The following is a 26,193-nucleotide window of genomic DNA, read 5'->3' on the forward strand; positions in this document are numbered from 1 at the left end:
GGACAAAGTTCAAATATTTATGGCTTTATTTTCCTAAACTGAGTTGTAAATTTAAAGGAAAACTTTTCTAGAACCAGATTGTGACAATTTTAAGGGGTGTGGGATCTGAAAGACCAGGATTAATCTGCTAAAAATAACTAATTTCTCTCTCTCTCTCTCTCTCTCTCTCTCTCTCTCTCTCTCTCTCTCTCTCTGAGATAGAGTTTCTTTGTGTAGCCTTGGCTTTGTAGACCAGGCTGGCCTTGAACTTACAGAGATCTGCCTGCCTCTGCCTCTCTGAGTGCTGGGATTAGAGGTGTGTGCTGCCTCGCCCTGCCTTAGGCTTTCTTCAAAAATTATTATTATTTTATGTGTATGGGAGTTTTACTTGTGTGTGTATCTGTATACTATGTGTATGCCTAGTGCCCTTAGAGGCCAGAAGAGTGTGTCAGATCCCCCTGGAATTGGAGTTATATAGAGATGCTTGTAAGATGCTGGGGGTGCTGGAAATGAAACCAGGACCCTCTAGTATAGCAGCCAGTGTTCATAGACACTGAGCTATTGCTCTGCCAAATCCTGGTTTTCTTAATGATAGTGAAAGAATTATTTTGGTGTGTGTGTGTGTGTATGTGTGTGTAAGTGTGGTAAATTTTGGTCTCCTTCTGGACACATTTTTTAATGCCTAAAAAAAATTTCCATTTTTCTTATTTCTAATTTGATGCCTGACACATAGTTTTCCCTATGTATTGATTACATTAGTTTTTTTTTTCTGACAGAAGTTTATAATTTGGCAAATTGGGTGCATAAGTAGACCTGCAGTAGTTACCGTATCTCAGGGCAGAAGTGACCTGTTTTGAGTAGTAACTCCTTTTAGCACCTATTTAATCTATTTAACCTATTGTGTGTCTGTTGATCGTAGGCCTTAGGCTGGTAGCTGCTCTCTTACAATGCAGATATCTTTATTTTCCTCTTGTGGTTTTAACATATGTGTATTCAGCACCCTATTTAACAAATAAAATAATATCTTGAGAGATATAGGTAGTTCAGTGTTTTTAAAGTAGCTAAATGATTTGACAAGTTAATGTGATATAGGAGCTTGGGTTGGGTCAGGCAAAAATTGGTTTAAAGGATATTTTTGGGGCAATTGTGAAAACTTGAATAAGGAAGATTAGACACCAGTGTTGTGTTAGTGCCAACCTCTTTGGTTTTGATTCTTTTGTTCTGGTTAAGTGTCCTGGGAAAATGTCTATTGAGAGATAAAGAACATGGTGTGCACCATTTATTATAAGTGGGCCAGAAAATAATAGTATTAATTATTATTATTAGATTTTTTTAGAGATAAGGTTTCTCGGTGTAGTCTTGGATGTCCTGGACTCAATTTGTAGACTTATAGCGATTGCCTGCCTCTGCCTCCCTGAGTACTGGGATTACAGGCGTGTACCACTGTGCCTGGCTAAGAGTTGTTTATATACATAGAGATAGAATAACAAAACAAAGGTGCAGAAAGAAGGCAATTCGTAAATCTGTGCAGAATGACCCATCCTTGTAGCCTTTCTACGCATCTGGTATTTTATAAAGGATCTTCTTTGGGTGGGACTCCTGATTCAAACTCTGAATGTTTTATTCTACTGCACAGGCTGACTTGTTTCCCAGTACAGTTGGACTGATTTTATCCCTGCTGGTGCCCATTTTCAGAGCACTTGATATTATTATATTGTGGCATAGCTGACATCTCTCTGGGTATCATGAAGCTGAGCGTTTTTTTTTCAGAGTAGAGCCATAAAGGCTATGTTCTTAGCCATTTTTCTTACTGAGCTTTGAAGTTCATTTTTCTGCTGATTTTATTTTGTATGTCAGTATATTCTAAAAATCCATTCTTTGTTGATTTTGTGATATTGTCACAGCTGTCCACACACTTTTGAAAGATGCATATACATATATATATATAGGCAGGGAACAAACTAGGTTCTAGGGTAGAGAAAATTTTGCACATGGGATGTGTGGGTCTGGGGAGCCTGAGTGCTGGCAGGGCTTTTCTCCCTTAGCTCAGTTACATAATCAACTCACAGTTGCATCCTCTCGTTTCTGGCCTTTTTGAGAAAGGGTATTTTTAGGAGCTATATCTGCTGTCCCTGGCGTATTTCATTCAGAGATTTACTGGATAGCTTGTACTTTCTTCCCCTTGTAGATGTTTAAGAAATCTATATATTGCAAAATAATGAAACTGTTGCGTTGCTAAGTATTTGGCCAGGGCTTGGATAGAGTGTGCTGCCCTCCTGGCATGGCAGAGCCTGTGGAGCAAGAGGGTAACTCGGTAGAGACGCTGTCTTGGACCATCCACTGGAACTAATTAAGAGCAAGAAAGATTTGACGTAACAAGACAACCCAGTACACGTTCAAGAACTTGCTTTATTGTTCTAAGTTTTGATTAACTTAAATTTGTTTTTATAATTAAGTTATTAGGCAAAACCCCTCTCTCTCTCTCTCTCTCTCTCTCTCTCTCTCTCTCTCCTCTCTCTCTCTCTCTCTCTCCCTCCCCACTCAGATTCCAAAGTGCCAGCCCTGTAAGCAAACTCAAAATGTCCTACTTCTTCATTATATAAGATACCCAATCTGGAGCTGGTGACTGTCCTAAACATAACCTGGCTTTCGACTTCAAGGCACTTCCCTTTTCCTTCTGCTATGTCCAGAACCCAGAGCAGCTAGGACTTGACCTGATGGGAGAGCTATGAAGAAAAGACAGACACACAAAAAGCTTGCTCTGATGGAGCAGAAGTTACAAGGCAACAATTGGGAACCTCGGGACATTCGTCCTGTATGGCTCAGGAAGGAGAGAGCTAGTCTTGGTAGTAGGTGCCTAGAGTTGAGCAGTCCCAACTCGTAGTCATTTGGGAGGAGGGAGCTGGGGTGGACAGTTGTCACACACACTGGCCATCACTTGGGCTCGAGGAAGACTTTGCCATCCTCTGAGCCTCACTCCAGGAAGGCTTCGCCAGTGTCTGTGGGTTTGAGGCATTGGTGTCCTCTGCATAGCTGTGCCCATGCCAACAATGCACATTCACTGAGGTCTTTATCTACACCTTACACTTTCATTCAGGACTTCCTGGGCCTCCCTGTACTCCCCCAGTGCATCATGCTGTTATTCCTTTAAAAAAATAAAAGAATAAAGAAAAAGAAAAAAGAAAGAAAGAAAGAAACATACCATTCTCTCAATTTCTGGTAAAGTTGACTTTGAAAATCTTTTAAATTTTGCTCCTTATGGAAAATAGTCTCAGCGGAGAAGAAAATATATTGCTATTGCCCAAAGAGAACCATGCTTTCTTCTTGGTGTTTTTTTCTACGTAAATATATATATTTCATTGCTTTAGATATATTTAAGATCCTGTCTTTTTTCAATTGATTCTCAGAGCCTTATCAACAGTAGTGTTGTTGTGTATCACTGTCAGGGTAGAGTGCTGCAGCGAATGTCTTCCCCACATCTCATAGGAAACATCTTAACAGCGGGATTACCAGGCCTCAGCAGGACTCTTTTAGACTTTTTCTGTTGAGTTGCTTTAAAAACCAGCCTAAGGTCATTACACTTGACACAGGTGGTTGGGTGGGTGGGGATATGAGCGTACTGGTACCATTCCAGTCACCAGATTTTATCATGACACAAAAGTATCTATTGAACAAAGTATTTACTTAGTGAAGTGTGGTGGCACAAGCCTTTAATCCCAACACTGGGGAGGCAGGGGCAGGCAGAGCTCTGTGAGTTCAAGGCCAGCCTGGTCTTTAAAGTGATTCTAGGACAGTCAGGGCTAGGCAGGGAAACCCTGTCTTGAGAAACCTAAAACAAACAAACAAAAAACCAACAAACAAACACAAAGTGTTTACTTACTAAAGTATCTATTTACTAGTCTATCTATGTATTAAAGTCTCTGTTTACTAACAGGGTTGCTCCTATCAACCCAGTTGTACTTTGCTAGTTTTTCTGAAATAGTTGTGGTTTCGTTTTGAGCCAGGGTCTCGTTATGTAGCTCTGGCTGGCCTGGAATTCACCAGGTAGGCCAGGCTAGCCCCAAACTCATAGAGATTGGTCTGTCTCTGCTTCCTGGGTGCTGGCTGTATTTTTCCTGCTAAGTGATGTTTGGCAGTACTGAGGTCTGGACTCCGGGCCTTATGCATGCTCAGCCAGCATCGTACCACTGAACATACACCCCAGCCTCTAGCTCAGTAATTGTGTGACGTCACTGGGTGGAGGCTGCCCTATGGAGATGCCGTGACTTCACCTCTTCCCATGGCTGCTCCAACATCCTCAGGTTGCTCACTAAACTTATTTTCCGGATTCTATGCAGTTGCCCCTCCCATCAATTGCTCTTCTCTCCTGTGGCATTTTCTCATGTCCTGATGCTTTCTTTTAAGGTATTATCCAAAGAGATGAGTCACCCATGGAAAAAGGGCTCTCTGGCCTTCGAGGAAGGGACTTCGAGCTCTCTGATGTGTTTTATTTCTCCAAGAAGGGATTGGAAGCCATTGTGGAAGACGAGGTGACCCAGAGGTTCTCCTCCGAGGAGCTCGTATCATGGAACCTCCTCACGAGAACCAATGTCAACTTTCAGTACGTCAGTCCGAGGCTCACTGTGGTGTGGGTACTGGGCGTCCTAATACGCTATTGCTTCCTGCTGCCTCTGAGGTAAGTCACCTGCCCGCCTCGATGGTGCCATCAGTTTGGGTTTCCTTCCTTTACAGGCTGCTGAAGAGTACTGTGGAACGGATTTCACCCCTTCCTCATTAGGAAAAACCACCACATTAACTGTCTATTCCTTTTATGTTTTTATCTTCCAAATGAACACACACATACTCTTTCTGTGTGTGTGTGTGTGTGTGTGTGTGTGTGTGTGTGTGTGTGTGTGTGTGTGTGTATTTGGATTCTCTTTGTTTTTATAGTGGTAAATAATTTGGCCATGGAGGCAAATGTGGCCATGGTGACAGCAGAGAGCAGGCCTGGGTGACAGCCACAGTGTTCGTCACCTTGCTTCATTTTCTTGGGCATAACTGATTTCCAGGAGTTGCTTCCTGCCAGTTCTCACTGCCATGTGAGTTGACACTTCATTTTCATGCCTAGCATGGGTGAGAGGAACCTCCTTCGGATCTGGCACAGGGGGCAGCATTGCTACAAGTATTAAATGTTGCTTAAGTATAGGCAGATACAAACCACTAGGAAGTTCTGTTTCCGTGTATGTGTGCATGTGTGCATGTGCGCGTGTGTGCGCGTGTGTGCGCGTGTGCTTAGACTATCTTTTGGGAATTGCTGCATCTGGGATAAACACTGAAATTTGGGACTGCATATAAATTATTGTTAGAACCTTAGCCTAGTACTCCCAAAGTGGGGTTTAAGTACTTAGGGGATGCACAGGAGTATCCATTGACTTTTGGGAAGGAAAATTGGAGCTTTCAGTTTTTGTTTTGTTTATTTGGTATTTTGTTTTGTTTTGAGACAAGATCTCATATAGTCCAGCACGCTATGCAACCTAGAATGGTTGTGAACCACTGGTTCTCTCACCTTTGCCCCCCATGTCCTGAGATTACCAGCGTGCGTCCCCATATAATATTTCTTAGATCCTTCCACATTTTTCTCTTCCTCCCAAATCCTAGAAAAATCTATAGACTCATGTCAGAATTGGTACATTTACCAGGCCATTTCATTGCTGCACCATACTCCATAGTGCTTTACAAGTTACAGTTTTGCTATTTATGTGTGAGCCTGTGAGTGACTTCTTTAGGCTCCAGTCCCACTGTCTGGCAAATATTTGTAGTAGCCTTTCTTTCTTTTTCTTTTTCTTCAGGGTTACCTTGGCTTTCATTGGCATCAGTTTGCTGATTATAGGAACTACACTGGTGGGGCAGCTTCCAGACAGCAGGTGATGTGTCCCCTTCCACTCAGTAACACCTAGCACTGTCTTCTTCCCCTAGTTGTGTCCACAAAGCTGGCGTTTGTAGGGTTTACTTTAACTTTATGGTCTCAAGCCACTTATAAGAATTCTTTCCTTGGGGGAGGGGTGTTTTGAGACAAGGTTTCTCTGTGTATCTTTGGCTGTCAATCTCTGGTCTACAAAGTGAGTTCCAGGACAGCCAGGGCTACACACAGAAAAAAAAACTGTCTGGAAAAACAACAAACAAACAAACAAACAAACAAACAAAAAGACTATTTTATAATCCAGAGGGATGGAAGCTAGTTCCTACTAGAATTTTGTTGATTCCTCTGGTAAACTTTAATAGCCTTTAATAGCAAATGAATTGATGAGGCTGCAAGAATTAGACTGCCATTCAGTGTTGCAGAATGGAAGACCCTGCTGTGAACAGCCCATTGAGGCTTTTGTAGTGTTTCTTAGGAGTACCAGGGACAAAATAATAAAAATGGTTTCTTTTTCCTTCAGCCTCAAAAACTGGTTGAGTGAACTCGTGCATCTGACCTGCTGCAGGATCTGTGTTCGGTCCCTATCTGGCACCATTCACTATCATAATAAGTGAGTATCCCGCCTGTGGCTGCTCTGCTTCACACAGGTCCAGCCTGGGAGGGGCGGGGCGGGGTATGTGTGTTTGTGTGTGTGTGTGTGTGTGTGTGTGTGTGTGTGTGTACACATGGACAAGAGCTGGAAAGAGGCAGCAGGTAGGATCTGAGAACTTCTGTGTTTACCACTGCCTTTTTAGGTGTCTCAGACGTAATTGTGCTTCCAGAAGGAATATAAAAATCAACAGAGAGCAGGGTTCATAGCTTGGCACTTATGGCATGCTTCTCATGGGCTACTGCTGCTATTCCATTGGATAGAGGCATAGTGGAAACTCTGGGTCTTGTTGCTAAGGGTGATACAGATTCAGATCAGGCTTTGAGCTGGGTTTGTCTCTTTTGAAGATGCTGCTGCTGGTATCCTGGGGTAAGGCAGAGGTTGAAGCTTGTTGTCCACGCTTGGTCACCCCATTACTAAAACGCTCTACCTGGTTCTTAAGACAAAAAACTTCATTCTGTTTTCTTTACCCCCAATCAGACAATATAAGTAGCTAGGCAAAGTCATCAGCTTAATCAAAACGATTATGATTGCTTTTGAATTACTTTTCTCTTAAATTAAAAAAATTGTTATTTATTATTATCAATCTTTTTGAGACTAGACCTTGTTACGGAGCCCTGGCTGTGTTGGAGCGCATTGAGCAGCACTGTCTGGCTTCTACCTTGTGGCAATCTTCTTGCCTAGGCTTCCTAAGTGCTGAGATTACAGACTCAAGCCACCCTGCTCAGCAACACCAGAATTATGAAAGTTCTAGAACAAGCTCCTCCCACACGGATCTAGTCTTTCTGTCTCATTTATAGGAGGAGACATCTTGTCACTTGGTTTGACCAGGTGTTTATCAACAAAGGGCTCCTTAAATTTTTTAGGTCGATTGAGTGTGGTGGCCCATGCAGTAAGCCTAGCAGCTGGGAGGCTGAGGCGAGAGAATCAGGTGTTCAAGGCCAGTCTTCGCTACACAGCCTGTTAGAGGCCAGCCTGGTCTACAAAGTGAGTCAAGGACAGCCAGGGCTACACAGAGAAACCCTGTCTTGGAGAGAGAGAGAGAGAGAGAGAGAGAGAGAGAGAGAGGAAAATGTCATAATCTTTCACCCAACTCATCATACTAATGGGGATAATATTTAAAAGATGGGTCTATGTATCTAAAAACTTGGAAAAAGCCCTTAAATAAGACACATTTTTATATGCGGTTCTGTAAAATATCTAGTGTTTTTTTGAGATGTGGTACTTACCGTTATTTTAATTGCAGGCAGTACAGACCCCAGAAGGGAGGCATTTGTGTTGCCAATCACACTTCTCCCATTGATGTCTTAATCTTGGCGACAGATGGATGCTATGCCATGGTAAGAGCACCTCATCAGCGTCTCAAGTGTGTGTGTGTTCGCTGGATTGCAAACTAGAAAGTTACTTTCTTACTAGAAATTCATCTGGGATATAGCTGTATAGACTGGGCAGTATATTTACACAAGGAGCGAACAGTGCAGGAAAACTGCTGTAGCAGCTAAGGCGGGAATGATACCAAGTAGAAACATAGCTCTGCTTGGACAGAACTTTGTAAAGTTGATCGCATCTCACTTTTAAAACATCCCAGACAAAGGTTAATTATACTATGAAAATTAGAGTTTTCAGACTTTTTTCTTTTTTTAATTTAATTAATTTATTCAGATTAAAGCTCAATTGTTATCCCATCACTTGTATCCTCCTGTTCCTCCCCTATGACCGAGGGGGACCTCTTCCCCCACTATATGGTCATAGGCTATCAAGTCTCATCTTGGTAGCCTGTTTATTCTTTCTCTGAGTGCCATCAGGCCTCCCCACCAAGGGGAAGTGGTCAAATATGGGGCAGCAGAGTTCATGTCAGAGATCTTCAGACTTTTACAGATCCTTGCCAGCCAACTATTTCTCTTTTCAGGAAGATAAGTGCAGTTTAAAAAATAATCTGTTTCATTAATGAGGAGGACATGGCAAGGGAGGTAGAACACTTATACCGCAGCCCAGTTCTCAGATTTTGTCCACAGCCTCAAAGAAAAAAAAAGGAAAAGAGCAGGAAATGTGCAATAACCACAAAATCCACAGCAAAACCATGTCCCCACATGCCCTTGGCTGGCCCCGAACAGAAACCAAGTTCTGCTGCTTTCTCTGAAGCTTCAGTTTTCTGTTGCTCTACTAGTTTATCTTGACATTTCCTCCACTGGGCGAATCTCAGATGCCCGCTCGATGGTTAAATGTGTCCTAAGGTGATGTGTGGAATGGGATGACTGGACAGATGTCCCGGGGTTCTCCTGTTGTGGATTATGTGTTGGCCTGTGAGGGTGGTAAGTGGGTTTGTTGACTGATCATTTTTCCAGGCTGATGGTGGTGGCGTGGGTGTCTTTCTGGGAGAGCCTTTCAAGGGTGCCCGTTAGGTTAGGTGCGTACTAAAGTGAGGGCGTGCACAGTGCCAGCACACATACTGGCTTCCACTGTCTGTGTATGGCCAACAAGGCTTTACAAAAATTCCCACTTACTGCTACATGTTTGAGTTGTCTATAATTTTAAGTTTAATGGCTTCAGCTTTGGCCCAGTGGTAGAATACTTGGCTAGCACATGTGAAGCCCCAGGATCTATCCCCAGCACTGCCAGAAAAGAAAAGAAAAAAAAAAGTCTAAAATAAAAGTACATGCTGGACATAGTAACATAGTCCTATAATTCTAGTACAGAGGAGGGACAGACAGGAGGATAGGTGTAAGTTTGAAGCCAGCCTGCACTACATAGCAAGTTCCAGGCCAGTTAGGGCTACACAGTAAAACCCTGACACACATGCCCATTTCCCTACTCAAGTAAATAAACAAATGAAATAAAAATCATCATAATATATAACTTTTAGAGAAGTACACTTTAACACATTATTAATTTGTGAAACCAAGCTCTTTCAAACCCAAGGAATCTTTTGTCATTTTTTGGGAAAAGAGATAGGAACTGGTCATTTATCTTTTTGTAGGTTAGAAAGCAATTTTGACTGTTACATATTTTGAAAAATAAAATGAAACTGGAGAACAACATACATTTGCGTCATACAAACACAATTTTGTAGGCAATTTCAGTACTTAGGATTCTTCCACATAGCCTACCCAAGGCGGCCCTCCGCAGGGTCCAGCACAGACCTGGACGTAGTCTATCAGCCTTTGACCTATGTGGTCACCCACGTTCCAACCACTGCATCTTGTTTTCTCTATGATGCAGTTAGGTCAGGCCTGAGATTTCATTGTAGATGAGAGCAGGAACCCAGGCAGCTGATTTGCCCATCGCAGGTCCATCTTGTGCTAACCTAACAGTACTGCAGGTGGGGTCATTTGTGGGGAACAGAATTTATTGGTCCATGAGAAGCCGAAGAGTCTAAAGTCAAGACCTCTAGTGAGGATCTGACTGTCATGTCTTTGCATATCAGAAGGACTGGAGTTTCAGGAGGAGGTCTGTTCTCCTGAGTCCCCCCCCCCCCACACCCCTGCCCTTTGCAAAGATATTTATTTTTATTTTATGTGTGTGAATGTCTCTTTTGTTTTTGTTTTTTGAGACAGGGTTTCTCTGTGCAGCCTTGGCTGTCCTGGACTTCCTTTGTAGACCAGGCTGGCCTCGAATGCAGAGATCTTCCTGCCTCTGCCTCCCTGAGTGCTGGGATTACAGATGTGTGTCACCACACCTGGCTGTGTATGACTGTCTTACCTATGTGGATGTCTGTCCATTGTGTGCATGCAACTCCTTAGGAAGCCAGAAGAAGGCACTGGCTTTTCTGTAACTAGAGCCAGGTAACATGTGTTAGCTGCCATGTGGGTGTTGAGAACCAAACCTAGGTCCTCTGCAAGAGCAGCAAGTGTGCTTACCTGCTGAGCCATCTCTCCAGCCTTCTAAAAATGGCGTTAGTTGGTTCATTTGAGCAGAGCTGTTGTGATCCAGACATACTAGGTCCCTTCTCCAACACCTTTGCAGTGGGAACTGAGATTCCAGTGCAGGAATGCTGGGGGACATGTTCAAACCATAGCAGCCAGCTGATGATGGTTTTCTGTTTCTGAGGCCTCACCCTGTTTCCTCCGTGTTCTGGCCAACAAACAATTGATTATAACACATTTGAAACTGAGGACCTCAGAACGTTGTTGGTCTTTAGCCTTTGTGATGTAACACTGTTTTTCTGGATATCATCACTCCTTATCTGTCCAGGAGGTCAGCCTTGTCCTTTGTTCAGCTGCATAATGTTCTATGTTTATATGCATGTGTATGTACACACACACACACACACACACCCCATACACACACATACACATACACACACATACACACACACACACATACACATACACACACACACATACACATACACACACATACACACACATACACACACATACACACACACACACACCCCATACACACACATACACACACGTACACACACATACACACACACATACACATACACACACATACACACACATACACACACACACACACACACACACACATACACACACACACACACACACACTCCACACTACCACATCATTGATACTACAGTTTTTCCATTTGTTTTTATCCACTTAGAGATTTAGGTAGTTGTCAATATTTTGCAGCAATAAACAATACTATAGCTAATACCTTTTGAGAATGTATTTCCATTTTGTTGCTGTTGTATTTTCAGGGAAAATTCCAAGAAGAGAAATGATTGAAATGGAGGATAGTTGAATATGTAATCTCGACTGCTGTTAAATGCCCTCATTCCTTCTCCCAAGCAAGGTGTGAGAGAGCTTCATTCCCAAAGGCTCGAATCAGAGTGTGGTGTCACGCACTAAATCCTTGTCTTTCGGGTGCATTTAAAATCATGGTTCAGTGTAGCTGGGATTTGTGTTTCCATAATCTTGGTGGAGCTGAGGGATCTCTGCTTTTCAGAGTTCTAGGACAGCCGAGGAGCAAAGTGACTTAGCTTCCAGGGCGCTGCTGAGGAGCACATTTTGCTGTGTGTTTGGCTTTACAAATCATTTGAGTAGATGTAGAGCTCGCCCATCAGTAGGAGGCAGCCAATCTTCTCTCCGTGTGGAGAACAGGAATTTGTCAGCCCCCTTCCTTCCCGTGAAAAGACCCCAGCTTTCTTTATGCGGCGGTGCCTTTAGAGTCCATTTCTCCTGATCCTTCTAGGTTGGACAGGTTCATGGTGGATTGATGGGGGTCCTTCAGAGAGCCATGGTTAAGGCATGCCCACATGTCTGGTTTGAGCGCTCAGAAATTAAGGACCGGCATCTGGTGACTAAGAGGTAAGCAGCACAGTTCTCTGGCTTTTGTGGAGTAACAAAAAAGCTGATTCACTGGTCTTCTGGCTAAAATGGCAGGGCGGAGGAGGGGAGGAGATTTATAAAAATGGAAGTGAAATCACGCAAAACTCTATTTGCAGCTGGACTTGTTAATGGGATTAATGTAATAATTCTGTAGTCAGTGGGACATATGGCTACATATACCCAGACTGGAAAGCTCAGATGTTCTATTTTTTCTATGACTTTAAGTAGAGTAAAATCTCTGAACTTTTACAGTTTAAAATTATCACCTTGAGGGTTAAATAATTGATCATTTATTTGCTGAATGTTTGCTTGTTTTTGCTGGATAGCCACTGTCATGTGAATCCAGTCACCAGAGTGAGTGATAATCTCTGCTTTACCCTCATATTGCCACCACAAAAACCACAAGGAAATAACTCAATAGGTGGAAGGTTTATCTAGGCTCACGGTTTCAGTGTAGTCAGTGCGTGATCCCTTGGCTCTTGTGCTTAGGCTCATGACTACACACTCAACTGAAAGTTTGTGGCAGAGGAAATCTGTCCATTTTCTGGGGACAGGGAAAGAGAGAGAGAGAGAGAGAGAGAGAGAGAGAGAGAGAGAGAGAGAGAGAGAGAGAGAGAGAGAGAAGAGAAAGAGAAAGAGGGAGCAAAGCCTGCCTCAGCCTTCCCATAAGGGCATGTACCCAGAGAGTAGCATCTTCCTTCTAGCCCCATCTCCTAAAGTAGTGTTTGTCACCCCTCGTTAGTGACACAGGTGGCAGCTAAGCTGTGAACACATGTCTGCAGAGTTCATCCAAACTACAGAAGGTTTTTACGGAAAGAAAGGGAAGGAGATTCTGTCTGGGGCTTTGTAGAGATGAACCCAGCAGGAACAAAGCTGAGGAAAAGCTTTCCCTGATGGGTCTGCTCACTGCTGTTAGACAAGCAGAGGTGGCTCATGTTCCCCCGAAATCCCTTGCCCTTTCTGTGTAGCCTAGGCTGGCCTTGACTTGTAATAGCCTCCCTTCTCCTGGGTGCTGGGGATTCCCATACCTGGCTCACAGTGCTTGATTTCATAGGGAAGTTAATCACAACTCATTTCAGGCTTTTTTTTCCCCTTAATGGCCATAATGCAGACATATCTAGCACAATCAGAATTCCCACTTATTTTTCACACAGAAACTATCAACACTTGGAGAAGGGCAGATGCCAAGGGCACATGACTGTAGAGTAGATAGAAGAGATGGGCTCACTAGTGTATATTTGTAGTCCCAGGACTGGGAAAGTTGAAGCAGGAAGGTCAGGTGTTTGAACTCATTTTTAGCTATGTAGTGAGTTCAAGACCAGCCTGAGCTAATGAGACCCCATCACAAGGAAAGCAGGCTGAAGTCACCAAAACCCACTCACTTCAGAGGTAGGAAAAATGGAAGTGTGCAGATTTCCATCTTCCCCTTGCCTCTTTATCTCTTCCCTCCCTCCCTCTCTCCCTCTCTCTCTCCCTCCCTCCCTCCCTCCCTCCCTCCCCCCTCTCTTCCTCTCTCTCTCCCCCCCTGGTTTTTCAAGACAGGGATTCTCTGTGTGTATCCCTGGCTGTCCTGGACTCACTATGTAGAACACACTGGCCTCGAACTCACAGTGATCCGCCTGCCTTTGCCTCCCGAGTGCTAGGATTAAAGGCATGCACCACCATGCCCAGCTCTTACTTCTCCCCTTATGGCTTTCCCCCCTACCATCATGGACTCTCATCTCTTTGTTTTTCAAGATTTTTTCACAGATCCTTTATTCTTTCCTTACAGATTAAGAGAACACATCGCTGATAAGAAAAAGTTACCTATCTTAATTTTCCCTGAAGGTAAGAGCAGCGACTGCTACCATGCTATAGAGGATGGCAACAAGGCCACCTGAGAGACACCAGAACTGTCTCCCCTGTCAGAGGAGGGGATGCCTTTTCATTCCCTGCTTTCTGATGAGTCACAGAAGCTATTTGTAAATTAATTTTTCCATACCCGTGCCCTGGGACTTTGTAGGTGTTGCCATGAAATGTATTGAGATTGCCAAGTGCCGTGATGCAGCTGTTTGTGTTTAATGGCAAAATTTGCAGTTAAGATTGCTCAAAGGTTCTCAGTTGTTCTTTAAGCAAGGGCTCACTACAAAGTGGCAGCAAAGCCCCCTTCATGGTGTTTTAGACTCTACAGGAAGTAGAGTCCTGGGCACGTGAGATGGTTTAGTAGGAAGGGGAGCTTGCCTGCAGGCCATGTGGAAGAAGAGCCAAGACTCTCTTACACAGTCCTCTGACCTCCAAATACACGCACACCCATAAAAATGGAATGACCTCTAAAGCAGTTCCCTTTAAAATCTGTTTTTAAAACATGACTCCCTTCCTCACCGGTCTGCCAGGTACCTGCATCAACAATACTTCAGTCATGATGTTTAAAAAGGGAAGTTTTGAAATCGGAGGAACCATATATCCAGTGGCAATAAAGGTAAAATTAGCGGTTTTAAGGGGGGGGGTGTGTGTTTGATTGTTAATTTTATTTGATATAGCTGCAAATGTAAAGCTAACTCTTGTGTATTCAGCTTCTTTTGCTCTTTATATTTTACATTTTGTGCTTAGTCTCTCTAGACACCCAACAGTTGATAGACAGAGCATAGATAGATAGATTGATAATATATAGCCACATAGATGGTAGGTAGATACTTAATTACAGAGGTAGATAGACAGCTGACAGACAGACTGACAGGCAGCATGACTGCATGGCAGAGGTTTTATTAGTACTAAGGAAATAGTTGTGGGCAAATCTGATTGGTGGAGTCTCATATTTCAGAGTCATGTAAACGGTTCTCAGTGTAGCACTCTGGGATCTATTTAACAAAGCAGTTGGCACCAACAGAAGGCATTAGTGAGTTGGCCTAGTTTTTGTGAAAAAGATTCTACCAAGTAAAGTAAATTCTCTTGGGGTCTCCTACACCTGTTTATCTTACTACCTGAAAACCAGTGATTTGGTTGAAAGAGGCCAGCATGGAATTCACCGCTGAAATGTCTTTTCTTTTCTTTTTTTTCTCAGTATAACCCACAATTTGGAGATGCATTCTGGAACAGTAGTAAATACAACCTGGTGAGCTACTTGCTTCGGATAATGACCAGCTGGGCCATCGTGTGCGACGTGTGGTACATGCCGCCCATGACCAGAGAGGTACTGCTTAGATACCATCAGTCTTTGATTTATTCAGTCAGACAGAGGCAAGAAAACCTGTGCCTAAAACCTGGGGTATCTCCACTCCTTCCATTAGGCCTATCTTCTTTCTTAGTAGATGATTGTGTCTTAGTATTGTATTTGGTATTATACAAAACAAATGATTATGAGACACTTTTAGGTGTTTAAAAGCTTCATACTCAAGATGTGTGACTTTTTCGTTCAACCAGGAAGGAGAAGATGCGGTTCAGTTTGCAAACAGGGTGAAATCTGCCATCGCTGTCCAAGGAGGACTGACTGAGCTTTCGTGGTAAGTGACCTCTCAGGAGTAGGCATCTTCTTTTGTAGAAACGGGTATTTAACAAAACTGGACTGGTTAGCTTTAGACTTAGCACAAAGAACATAAAGGGTTAAGTGAGGTAGAAGCCCTTCTCTCCCTCTTACAGATGGGAGTCTAGGCTGGCGTAAGCAGGAGTCTTTCTTTATTCCTACGCCAACCTCAGGAAGTGCTCCTATTTTATGGCCTGAGATAGCTGTTCCATCTCCACCCAGTGTGCACAGCAAATGGCTGCCTCGGGGTTGGGTGGGTGGGGGGGAAGGTTAGAAGAAGGACTCACCATAGGAGCCCACACAGGAAACTGCACAAGTCACTTAAACTTGTATCTGTTTGCTCCAAAGACTGGGTAATGCAGTGTCTGCTCTGGATGACTGTGTTCTTAAGTAAAACGGGGGTCCTTTTCTTCAGAAGAAGGGAGAGGAAGCTTGCATGGGGGGGGCAGGGCTGCTTGGGTTTCACTCTTCTGTAAGTGTGTTAAAAAAAACTTGAAGAAGGGAAGGAAGTGAAATATTGAGGATGGAAAACTATAGCTTTTGCTTTTGGTGGGGGTGCTGTTCTGAGGAAGGCTTATGCAAGGGTGTGCATTAGTCAGCTTGGGCTGCCACAACACAATACCGTAGACTGGTGTCTCCATAGCGTTAGTTTTCCCCAAGGATGCTGCATGGCTGGCGCCCAGCGAGGCTTCTTGCTGTTTCAGAAGCCTCCTTTCTCCACTAGCTCACATGACCTTTTCTTTGATTGAGCATGGAGAAAGCAAGCTCTCTAGTGCCTTTTGATATAAGGGCACTCACCTCACCTGAAGGGCCCCACCCTTTGACCTCACGCAACCCTAATAATGCCCTAAAGTCCTCATTGTCAAATGTCCTCACACTGAGAGTTTGGCTTCAGCTTACACATTTGTGAGGATAGAACTATTTGCAGTAAAGCAGCGGGCAGTGGGGGTCCACTGTGCCCACCTTGTAGGAGGTCACTCCTTACATGTATATGAGCAAGCTGTCACCAAATAGTCTGTGTTTCAAGTCCATCGACTTTTTGGGTGTTTCAAAACACTTTGCATGACGAGCTCAATTGAGGCGATTGTAGTGATGTTCTAGAACTTGGTTTCTGTGTTACTAGGATCCCAGGATGTCCTCAGCACAGGGTCTTAGGGTTATTTAGGGGTTTTGTCTTCAAAGATGAGCCAGCTAGCATTTTATATTTTTTATCCAACAGTAGGGCATTTCACTAACATATATTTTGTCCAGTCACCTGCCTTAAAACTAGTTAATTTATACCACCCCAGCCTATTTCTGGCAAACACCTTTTTTGAGAGGTCACTAATTTTTAAAGCAAAAAGGCCATTTTCAGAAGTTAGTTGTAGAAAATACAAAAATATATAATAATATTTATTATTAAATATCTTTAATTATTACAGGGGTATTATCTAACCTGCTTTCAAGATCAATGAAGACACAGACACCTGTTGTATTTAGAATAGCCTTGTTTTACTCAGGACTGGGCAGATATTAACCCTCTAAGCAATCCTTATCACTTCCCAGCCCCCCACCCCAGGCCAGCTGCTTTAATCATTCCTGTCTGGCCTACTTCCCTCCATCCCCCCCACCCTGCCACCTCCTTCTCTCCACGCTAACCCATCTCGACATCTTCCTCTTCCCTCTTCCTCATGGTTCCTCTACCCCACGCCTTCAAACCTTAAACCCCACCTGTCTCTCTTCTGCCAAGTTCCAAGGGTCAGCATTTTTTTTTTTTCCGAGACGAGGTTTGTCTGTGTAGCCTTGGCTGTCCTGGACTCACTTTGTAGACCAGGCTGGCCTCGAACTCACAGCGGTCTGCCTGGCTCTGCCTCCCGAGTGCTGGGATTAAAGGCGTGCGCCACCACACCTGGCTCAGCATTGTTTATTAACCAATCAACTTTAGGTAGAGCAAGGTTTACACCACAAGGTGACTTGTATGTGAGAATGTGTTCCTCTGAGCAGCAGCTGGATCTTGGGGGCCAGTAGTTAGTATTAGAATACATAACACGGAGCCGGGCCGTGGTGGCGCACGCCTTTAATCCCAGCACTCAGGAGGCAGAGGCAGGCGGATCACTGTGAGTTCGAGGCCAGCCTGGTCTACAGAGTGAGTCCGGGACAGCCAGGACTGTAATACAAAGAAACCTTGTTTTGAAAAACCAAAATAAATAAATAAATAAAATAAAAATAAAAAATAAAAATAAATAAATGAAACAACAAAAAAAGAATATATAACATCCGACCAACCCCCAACAGTTAATATGCCAATCAACCAAACTTTGGAAATAGATGAGAGAGGAAAGTCGATGGCAGTTTGTAAGTTAGATGCCAGATGACTCCCTGAGGGTTTTTCTTGGCTGGCAGCAGCTGATTTGCTCTAACCTGAAGGCTAAGATGAACATTTTTATATTATGCAATCTAATCTGCAAGGGTTAAGCTGTAACACCGTGACATCATAACTCTCCAGGTTTTCCTGGATAAACACGTCTTAGTGACTCTTCAAGTTCACACGTGTGACTGCCTTCCTCTTCCCTCTTCTTAAAACCTCCTTTCCTGTGCTTCCACTTCTCTGACACGCCAGCCCAGCTGTCCCTAGTCTAAAGCTGTTACGAAAAGCACACGGCTGACACTGAGGGCTCAGACTCAGGGAGGGAAGCAAACTTCTAGAGAGAGACACTTAGCATTTCTGTCAACAGCGACCTTCACCTCTAACTCCAGTATTCAGAGACAGAGGCAGGAGGATTCCTGTGAGTTCCAGGCCTTCCTGGGGTGCATAGTGCCTTTTAGATCAGCCTGGGCTACAAAGTCTCACAAAAAGAAAACAAACGTTTTAAGTGTTTCCATTTCCCTTTACTGGATTGCATTGTTTTTAACTACCTGGAAAAAAGAGCCTTCCTGTTTTTCTGGCTACATTTTTCATTCACCTGATGAGTATGGGTGAGTGAACACATCTAGGCTGATTCTTCAAAGATGAATGAGAACTGCTGTGATATTTTCATTTCTTTATTTTTATTTTATTTTATTTTATTTTTTTTGAGTCAGGGTTTCTTCCTGGCTGTCCTGGAACTCTGTAGACCAGGCTGGCCTCAACTTCAGATCTGCCTGCCTCTACCTCCCAAGAGTTGGTACTAAAGACGGATGTCACCACGCCTGGCTTTTTGCTGGATGATACTAAGTTGGATAGAACTTTGAAGCCTCTAACGGTGATCGCAGCTGGCCTGTTTTCCACTGGGTGGCTAGGAAGAAGAAACACTCAAAAGCGATGCCGGGAGGCGTATTGTCCAGTTTGGCTTGACCCTTAGAAAAAGAGAGGCCTTTTCCTCTCCTCTTTTATTTCTCCCTATTCAAGATTCACGTAAATGCTAAGAATACACAGATAAATTAAAAAAAAATCATTACTCAAAATTAAACTTATGTTTAACAACTTTATTTTTATTCAAAATCATACTAGTGCAGTATAGACAGCCTGAGGAGCTGTGAATCTTTGAACTCTTCCGGGTTGGTGCACTGTGCAGCTTCCTGGGTCAGAAAGGGCTCTGTGTGCCTTTCCTCCTACACAGGAGAAACAGCAAATCAGAAGAGCAGGGAGGAGGCGGGGCTACCAGAGACTGCTCCCTACCCTACCATAAGATGCTAAATCATTTGTTCTTAGTCTGTGAGTTGGGACTCCCTTGGCAGCTTTCTATCTCTGAAACATATTTACATTATGCTTCGTTACAGTGGCAACATTACAGTTATGAAGTGGCAACTAAAATAATTGTATATAGATGTATGTATGTATGTATGTATGTATGTCGATGTTTTAAAGGGTCACAGCATTAGGAAGGTTGAAAGGCACACTGCACTAGATTTTAACTCCTGGAGGCTGGGGCATGAGAACTTGCTTACTTTCTATTGTGACCGTTGAACTTTAGCCCAGTTCTGACAGTGCCAAATAATCATGGGTTACACAGCGAACTCAGTGCCACGAGGACCGGACCTTCATACAGACACCTGCCTGAAGCCAGCGCACCGTTCAGGCTTGGAGAGTCAAGCCTTAAGCACGGCCTCCAACCTGAAAATGGACCACAGGCCACAGAATGATTTTTCCAGGGCATTGGATATGGGACGTTACCATGGATAAACTATAGGGTGTGGTCAGGTCCTCAGAATTCTGCTCAGAGCCTCTTTTCACTCAGTGAGCTGCCTGGTCAAATGCAGCTTACAATTTTGTTCTTTGTTTTATCTTGAGTCTATTTTGGAGTATAAAAACATGAGTTTGAATAAAAATAAGGTTGTTAAACATAGGGTTAATTTTGAATAATGATAAAATAATTTATTTTAAAGAAATTTATCTGTGTCTGGTTTTCCTGAGGGAAAACCCTAAGGAAACATCTTAGCTTTAATAATCCTTGTTTCTGTCTAAATATTGAATACAGCAGCTCTAACTTCTGAAACAGAACAGAACGGAAGCTGGGCATGTAGCTTGGCGCTAGAGTGCTTGCTTAGCATGCAGAAGGCCCTGGGTTCGATTCCCAGCACCAGAAAAAGCCTGCTTCTTCAGGGGAGAAATGTCACGAAGGTGGTATCCCTCTGAATTTTAACCAAGCGTCACAAAGCGTGAGAGTTCTTTGCTCAAAGGAGCATACACTTGGCCATTTGTAGAACCGAGACCAGGATCTGCATTTCCTACTTATATTAAGTGTCCTGTCACCAGGAGGCATGTGTTGCCATGGGGCCCTGTGTCTTCCCTGGCAGAGAGCATCTTTCCTATGTGTGTGTACCTTTCCGTTTGCAGGGATGGAGGGCTGAAGAGAGCAAAGGTGAAGGACACCTACAAGGAAGAGCAACAGAAGAATTACAGCAAGATGATTGTGGGCAACGGCTCGTCTCCAGACCTAGAGCTGGACTGAAGTGCTGCGCGCAAACATGGCTTCCTAGAACTGGCCTTTAGAAGTGGAATTTTATACTATTGTTTCGTTGTGTTGTTGTTGTTGTTGTGTTTGCTTATCTAGTGTTAATCTTTTCTACTGGAAGATTGTGTCTACCTCGTCATGCCAGAGGCAGAACCTACAGGTGCCCTGTGTGACATGTTGGTTATTGTGTTGGCTCGATGCGTTGTAAGGCTGATTCTGGTGTCACTGATGATTGAATGACGTCGTTGTGTGTAAGACAGCGCTTCTAGAGTGCGTTTCGAACTTGTTAATATGATAATTCTCAGAAATGACTCTGAACTCTGATGTTTGATTTCCCTCTCTTTAATCTTTTATTTTTTTATTATTGTTAATTTTTTTTTTTTGAGGCAGGGTCTTATTTATGTACCTCAGGCTGGCCTCAAATTCACTGTGTGGCCAAGACTGGCCAGGAACTCTTGACTATCCTGGCTTGACTTCTTGAGTCCTAGCTCCAGGCATGTGCTACTGACTTTCCTATCCTGGTGAGCACACACCACACCGCATTCCGCGTATGGTTACAGTCCTAAGGGTGAAAGAAACATGGATGGTTGCTTTTAGGGAAAGGACAAATTTGTGTTCACCTGATCGGAAAGGAATGGAGTGGAGATTATGTTTCCTCCTGTGTGCTGGTTGGTCAGATTCATTTAAGAAGCGCATGGGAATGCTGTTTGTTCCCATAATGCATTGCATCCAGCCGCAGTGGGGAAAGCACAGTTAGCTTTTCTTGATTGTATGCTATAGATCTCCTTTGTCTTATAACTGTTGTTGTTATTATTATTATTTGTAGCAAAATGAGTTTTTCGAAGGGAAGGAGCCTTAAAAAAAAAAATAAAAAAGAACCACACTATGTGCGGGATGAAGGAATGAGCTATGTGGCGCTTGCTTCCTGTCTTCCCCACCCCCACCCTCACAGTAGTGGTCTAGCCTCAGACTTTCCCAGCCTTTTAAGCAGAAAACTAAGTGGTGTAACTACCTTTTCGAAACTGAGCCTTAAGATTTTTAAAGGGGAAACAGGCATTCTCCGAGCCCCATAGCATGAGCGATATTTGATACACTGCATTACCGCTGTGAGCTCTTGAGTAACCCTGTACAAAAATGAACTGTCTTCCTGACAACGAATAAATTTTATATTTTTAAACGAGGAGTTGCGTTATTCTTTCTCTGCTTGTTTCGAGTGGACTACGTGGCAGCTAGTTTTATATCAACTGGACACAAAGTAGAGTCATCGCAAAGGAGGGAATCTCTGTTGAGAAAATGCCTCCATAAAGTTGGATATAAGCAAACCTGTGAGGCATTTTCTTAATTAGTGATGGAGGGAGGGAGGGAGGGCCCAGCCCATCATGGATGCGGCTGCCCCTGGCCAGGTGGTCCTGGGCTCTATAAGAAAGCAGGCTTAGCAAGTCCATGAGGAGCAAGCCAGTAAGCAGCACTCCTCCATGGCTCCTGTCCCCAGGTTCGTGCCTCCACTGCTTTTGGTGAGGAACTGTTAACTGGAACTGTGAGTGAAATTAACCCTTTCTTGCCCACGTTGCTTTTGGTCATGGTGTTGCGTCACAGCAGCAGTAACCCTGACTTAGACAGACCCACAACATTAGCCACTGCTCTGTGTTTCACCTTGGTCCGAGGAGGCCTAGCTATGTGGATTCTGGCTCTTGGATTCCACTGTAAACAAAGCCCTGGGCTTGGGGTTATTTTGCAGGTTAACTCAGGCAATTACATGTAATTGCCTAGATGGGCAGGCCTGGCCGCACTACAATCAGCCAGTACTCCTCTGGATGGCTTTGACCTCCCAAGGAAGCCATGCAGCTGGGTTTCCTTCAGGATTGGTGTCTTTCCCTTCCTCCTTCTGCCTGTTGTCATTTGGCTCTGTTCCCCTTAAAGCCAGGTCAGGGTGATCATGATAGAATCACATCCAACTGTGCTAAAGTCACCCTTCGTTGTTTGATTTATTTGTTTGTTGTATTTTTTTTCCTCAGAAAGAGAGATTCCTGTTTTTTTTTTAAACTTTTTAAATATCCAGTAAGGTTTGAATTATTAAAGCCATTCCGTAAAGCTCCTGTATGTGGACACAGATAAAACGCGTCTTTCATAGGGCGTATGGGAACAGTAACCCTGCCGTTTATGCTCGTCAGCAGACTGCTGCCTCTGCCAGAACCTTCACTCTGAAGGACTTTGATCTACGTTAGCTTTTGAGTCCTTGCAGGACGACAGTGCTGCTGAAAGTGTGTTTTTGGGACGCTAACGCTGCTCGGATCCGGACCATGCACTTTAGAACTCTCCTGTTGTTGCTTCTGTTGTTATTTTGAGGCAAAGCCTCTAAGCCCCAGCTGGCCTGGAGTTCACTCTGCAAACTAGGCTGGATTTGAACTTAGTACAGCTTGCCTCTGCCTCCAGAGTAATGGGATTACAGGTGTTCATAACTATGTCTGTCCTGATATTGTTTTGATGGAAAAATTTTGGGGGGGGACAGGGTCTCATACAATCCAGACTGACCTCAAATTTGCTGTGTGGCCAAAGATGACCTTGAACTTCTTTTTTCTTTTTATTTAAGGTTTATTTATTTATTATTATGTATACAGTGTTCTGCCTGCATGTACACCTCCAGGCCAGAAGAGGGCATCAGATCACATTATAGATGGCTGTGAGCCGCCGTGTTGTCACTGGGAATTGAACTCAGGACCTCTGGAAGAGTAGCCAGTGCTTTTAACCTCTGAGCCATCTCTCCAGCCCAGACCTTGAGCTTCTTATTCTACGTCGGCCTCCCAGCCTCCAAGTGTTGGGATTTCGGGCTTGCACCATCATACCTATGTGTTTTTGTTATTGTTGTCTAGTGTATGTTTTCCTTACCTTGGGTGCTTCCAGTGTGCCCTCACAGGTAGGTGTAGGCATTTGGGAGGGGTACCAGGGTGGCATGTGTGTCCTTCCCACTGCAGCTTCTCAGGTGCTCCCTGCTTCCATTCGTCCCATTGTGAGGGCGTTCAGGTCTGGCATTTGATTAACGTGGTGTATAGACTGTCTAGTGCTGCTATAACATGAGGCCAGGAATTAATTTCTCATAGTTCCAGAGGTCAGAGGTCTGAGGTGAAAGTTTGAACATGGCTGCCGTCTCATTCGTATGGCTTTTCCCTAGCCTCTGCGTTGCGGTGTGTCTACATCTCTTTTCTTATAATCCTACAAGTGGTACTGGATGAGGATCTTATAGGACTGTGTTTTACCCTAGTGACTCCTTTAAAGTTGCTGTCTCCAAAAAACAGTGGCACCTTCAAGTGCTGGAGGTTAGGACCTCAGCCTTGAGCCATGGTGGTGGTGGTGGGGTTAACGCACATAAATCAGTCTGTAGAAGGCTAAAGTCTGCTAAACTTTCCTACTGTAAATTTTTTCCTCCTTTCATAGTCTTTTGGGAGGAGGTATCTGAAACTATTTAAGTACCCATTCTGCAAACCTTTAGCGCATTCATCCTTCCTTCGTGCAATACATCAAAACCTATTGCTAGCATTCCTTATTTTGATGTAGAGTTTCTCTCAGATTTAACTTCTGGAGCCCCCTAGCTTCCCTGTCCTCCTGAAATAACCCATAATCTCACGTCCCATTCTTGAGGCAGGAGCTGTTCCAAGCTTATTCTGGGCTTTCTCTGCCCCTGACCTCGTTAACTATCCCTTCACAAACTTGCTTTCTTTCTGTGGAAAATGGTATTTAGACGTCAAAGTTTGTACTATTGTATTTACTGCTTCTGGGGTGTTGTTGTTTTCATAACCCTGTCAGTGGACAGAGCTAGGAAATGTATGTATGTATGTATGTACGTATGTATGTATGTATGTATGTATGTATACATACATATGCCTTGCATCTTTATTTTTGTCTATATATTTATCTACCTACCTGTCATCTGTCTCTCTATCTCTATTATCCTGTCTGTCTGTCTGTCTGTCTGTCTGTCTGTCTGTCTATCATCTATCATCCTTCTGTCATCTCTCAGTCATCAGTCCTCTTCATCTTCTTCCCCTTCTTGTTTTTTCATTATCTCTTTTAAAAGCACACGTTCTCTCTCCTCTATTTCCAGTCCAGCACCGCAGGGCGCGTTCTAGTTTTTCTACCTTTCTGTGTTTGCAAGTCTCTTCTTCCAGCGAGGAATCTGTTTTCTGGCTCTGGTATTTACCCATCTGGCAATCCGTCTCACTTCCTTTGCCACCCTCCCCCACTTAGGCATCTCTCTCCCTCTACTCTGTGTCTGCTCACACTGGACCCTTCGCCTCCTTTAGTTAGGAGAGGCAGATCATACCTTAGGGGAACCTGCCATGCAGCCCCCCGAGCTCTCTTCCCCCTTCTCAGTAAGGATGCTCTCGTCCCAGTGCGAGGTTCTCAGTCAGAACACTTACTGTAGGTGCCCTGGGAAGGCATGGTCTTTGCCTTTGAGTTTTGCCTCCAGTCTTGAAACTCTTGCCTCTCTGTTCAGGGCCTGTCCGGTTTTATGGAAAACTGTCAAAGGTTTTAGAGTCATGTTTGCAGGCTTCATTTTGGAAATATTTTCGGGACCCATTGTCCTGCCTTGTTTTAGTCGGTCGTGCTGTATGTAGTTGAATATTGTCTTTCTCTCCTGTGTATTCTTTTTGTTGCTTTGTCACACTATTGGGGAATATCACTTCCTCCCACAGAGGTTGCCTCAGGAGCCCTGCCTGCCTGCTTAGGTGATTTCTACTGGTCTAAGGGTGGAAACACGCCCTACGAGCCTCAAGTGCGTTCTCTCCCAAAGAGCAGCAGGGATGCTGGGAGACTTGGTTCTTGTGTATTTCTGGGCAATGGCTCAGAGATCCTGATAGTGATATTTGCTGCCACCAGGAGAGTACCTTCTGGAAAGGAGGCCAACATGGGTGAAAGGGGAGAGTAAAAGAGAGACATAATCTGATACTCTTTATTCATCAACACTGGAAGCCAGAGATCCCGCAGGTTTTCCAAGTATATGAAAAATCCACTCCCTCTTGCTGGAGAGATGGCTCAGAGGCTAAGAGCACTGACTGTTCTTCCAAAGGTCCTGAGTTCAATTCCCAGCAACCACATGGTGGCTCACAATCACCTGTAATGAGATCTGGGGTCCTCTTCTGGCGTCCACAGACACAGGCAGACAGAACACAGTATACATAATAAATAAATAAATCTAAAAAAAAAAGAAAAGAAAAAAAAGAAAAAAAGAAAATCCACTCCCTCATTTAATTCAAACAAAAGAGGGCTCACACCATAGGAAGCTGCAAATGGCTTTGTAAATCAACATGTAGAGAGCACATTGTGCACATGCTTGAGTGTTATACATACGGTATCAGCTACTTTTCTCACTGCATTGAAAAGAGACACCTACTGGAACAACAGAAGGGAGGACAGGCCTGTTTTGGTTCACAGTTCCAAGGTTACCCTCATCCATTACTGAGAAGCCATGCTGCTGGGATGTGAGGCCGTGGGTCACATTGTGTATACAGTCAGGAAACAGGTCGAGGAAGGCTTGTATTCAGCTTGTTTCCTCCTTATTAGGGTTACTATTGCTGTGATGAAACACCATGACCAAGGCAACTTGCGAGGAAGGGGTTTTTTCACTCACAGTTCCATGTAACACTTGATCATTTAAAGAAGCGAGGACAGAAACTACAGCAGGGCAGGAACCTGGAGGCAGGAGCTGATGCAGAGGCCATGGAGGGCTCAGCCTGCTTCCTTTCCTTCCTTCCCTTCCTTCCTTCCTTCCTTTCCTTCCTTTCCTTCCTTTTAAATAATTTGATTATTTTCATTTTATGTGCATTAGTGTTTTGCCTGCGTTATGTCTGTGGATGTTGGATCTTGGAGTTACAGACAGTTGTGGGCTGCCATGTGGGTGCTGGGAATTGAACCTGGGTCCTCTGGAAGAGCAGTCAATGCTCTTAACTGCTGAGCCA

General features: G+C 43.9%; 1 protein-coding gene across 6 annotated transcripts in view; it reads left to right on the plus strand.

Annotated features, from left to right (window-relative positions):
• Positions 1-21,419, plus strand: part of GPAT3 (glycerol-3-phosphate acyltransferase 3) — a 56,357-nt gene extending 34,938 nt beyond the window's left edge. For all 6 annotated transcript variants that reach the window (XM_084759968.1, XM_084759971.1, XM_084759967.1 and 3 more), the window contains 10 exons: positions 4,384-4,654; positions 5,808-5,882; positions 6,399-6,488; positions 7,774-7,867; positions 11,691-11,806; positions 13,599-13,654; positions 14,200-14,285; positions 14,868-14,996; positions 15,227-15,306; positions 20,122-21,419. In XM_084759968.1, coding sequence (XP_084616094.1) covers positions 4,384-4,654; positions 5,808-5,882; positions 6,399-6,488; positions 7,774-7,867; positions 11,691-11,806; positions 13,599-13,654; positions 14,200-14,285; positions 14,868-14,996; positions 15,227-15,306; positions 20,122-20,236 — 1,112 coding nt within the window. In that variant the 3' untranslated portion in view covers positions 20,237-21,419. The remainder of the gene's footprint in view (positions 1-4,383; positions 4,655-5,807; positions 5,883-6,398; positions 6,489-7,773; positions 7,868-11,690; positions 11,807-13,598; positions 13,655-14,199; positions 14,286-14,867; positions 14,997-15,226; positions 15,307-20,121) is intronic.
• The last annotated feature ends 4,774 nt before the right edge of the window (positions 21,420-26,193 follow it).

Source organism: Acomys minous (genome assembly GCF_964271855.1).
Source record: "Acomys minous genome assembly, chromosome: 15".
Classification (NCBI taxonomy): Eukaryota; Metazoa; Chordata; class Mammalia; order Rodentia; family Muridae; genus Acomys; species Acomys minous.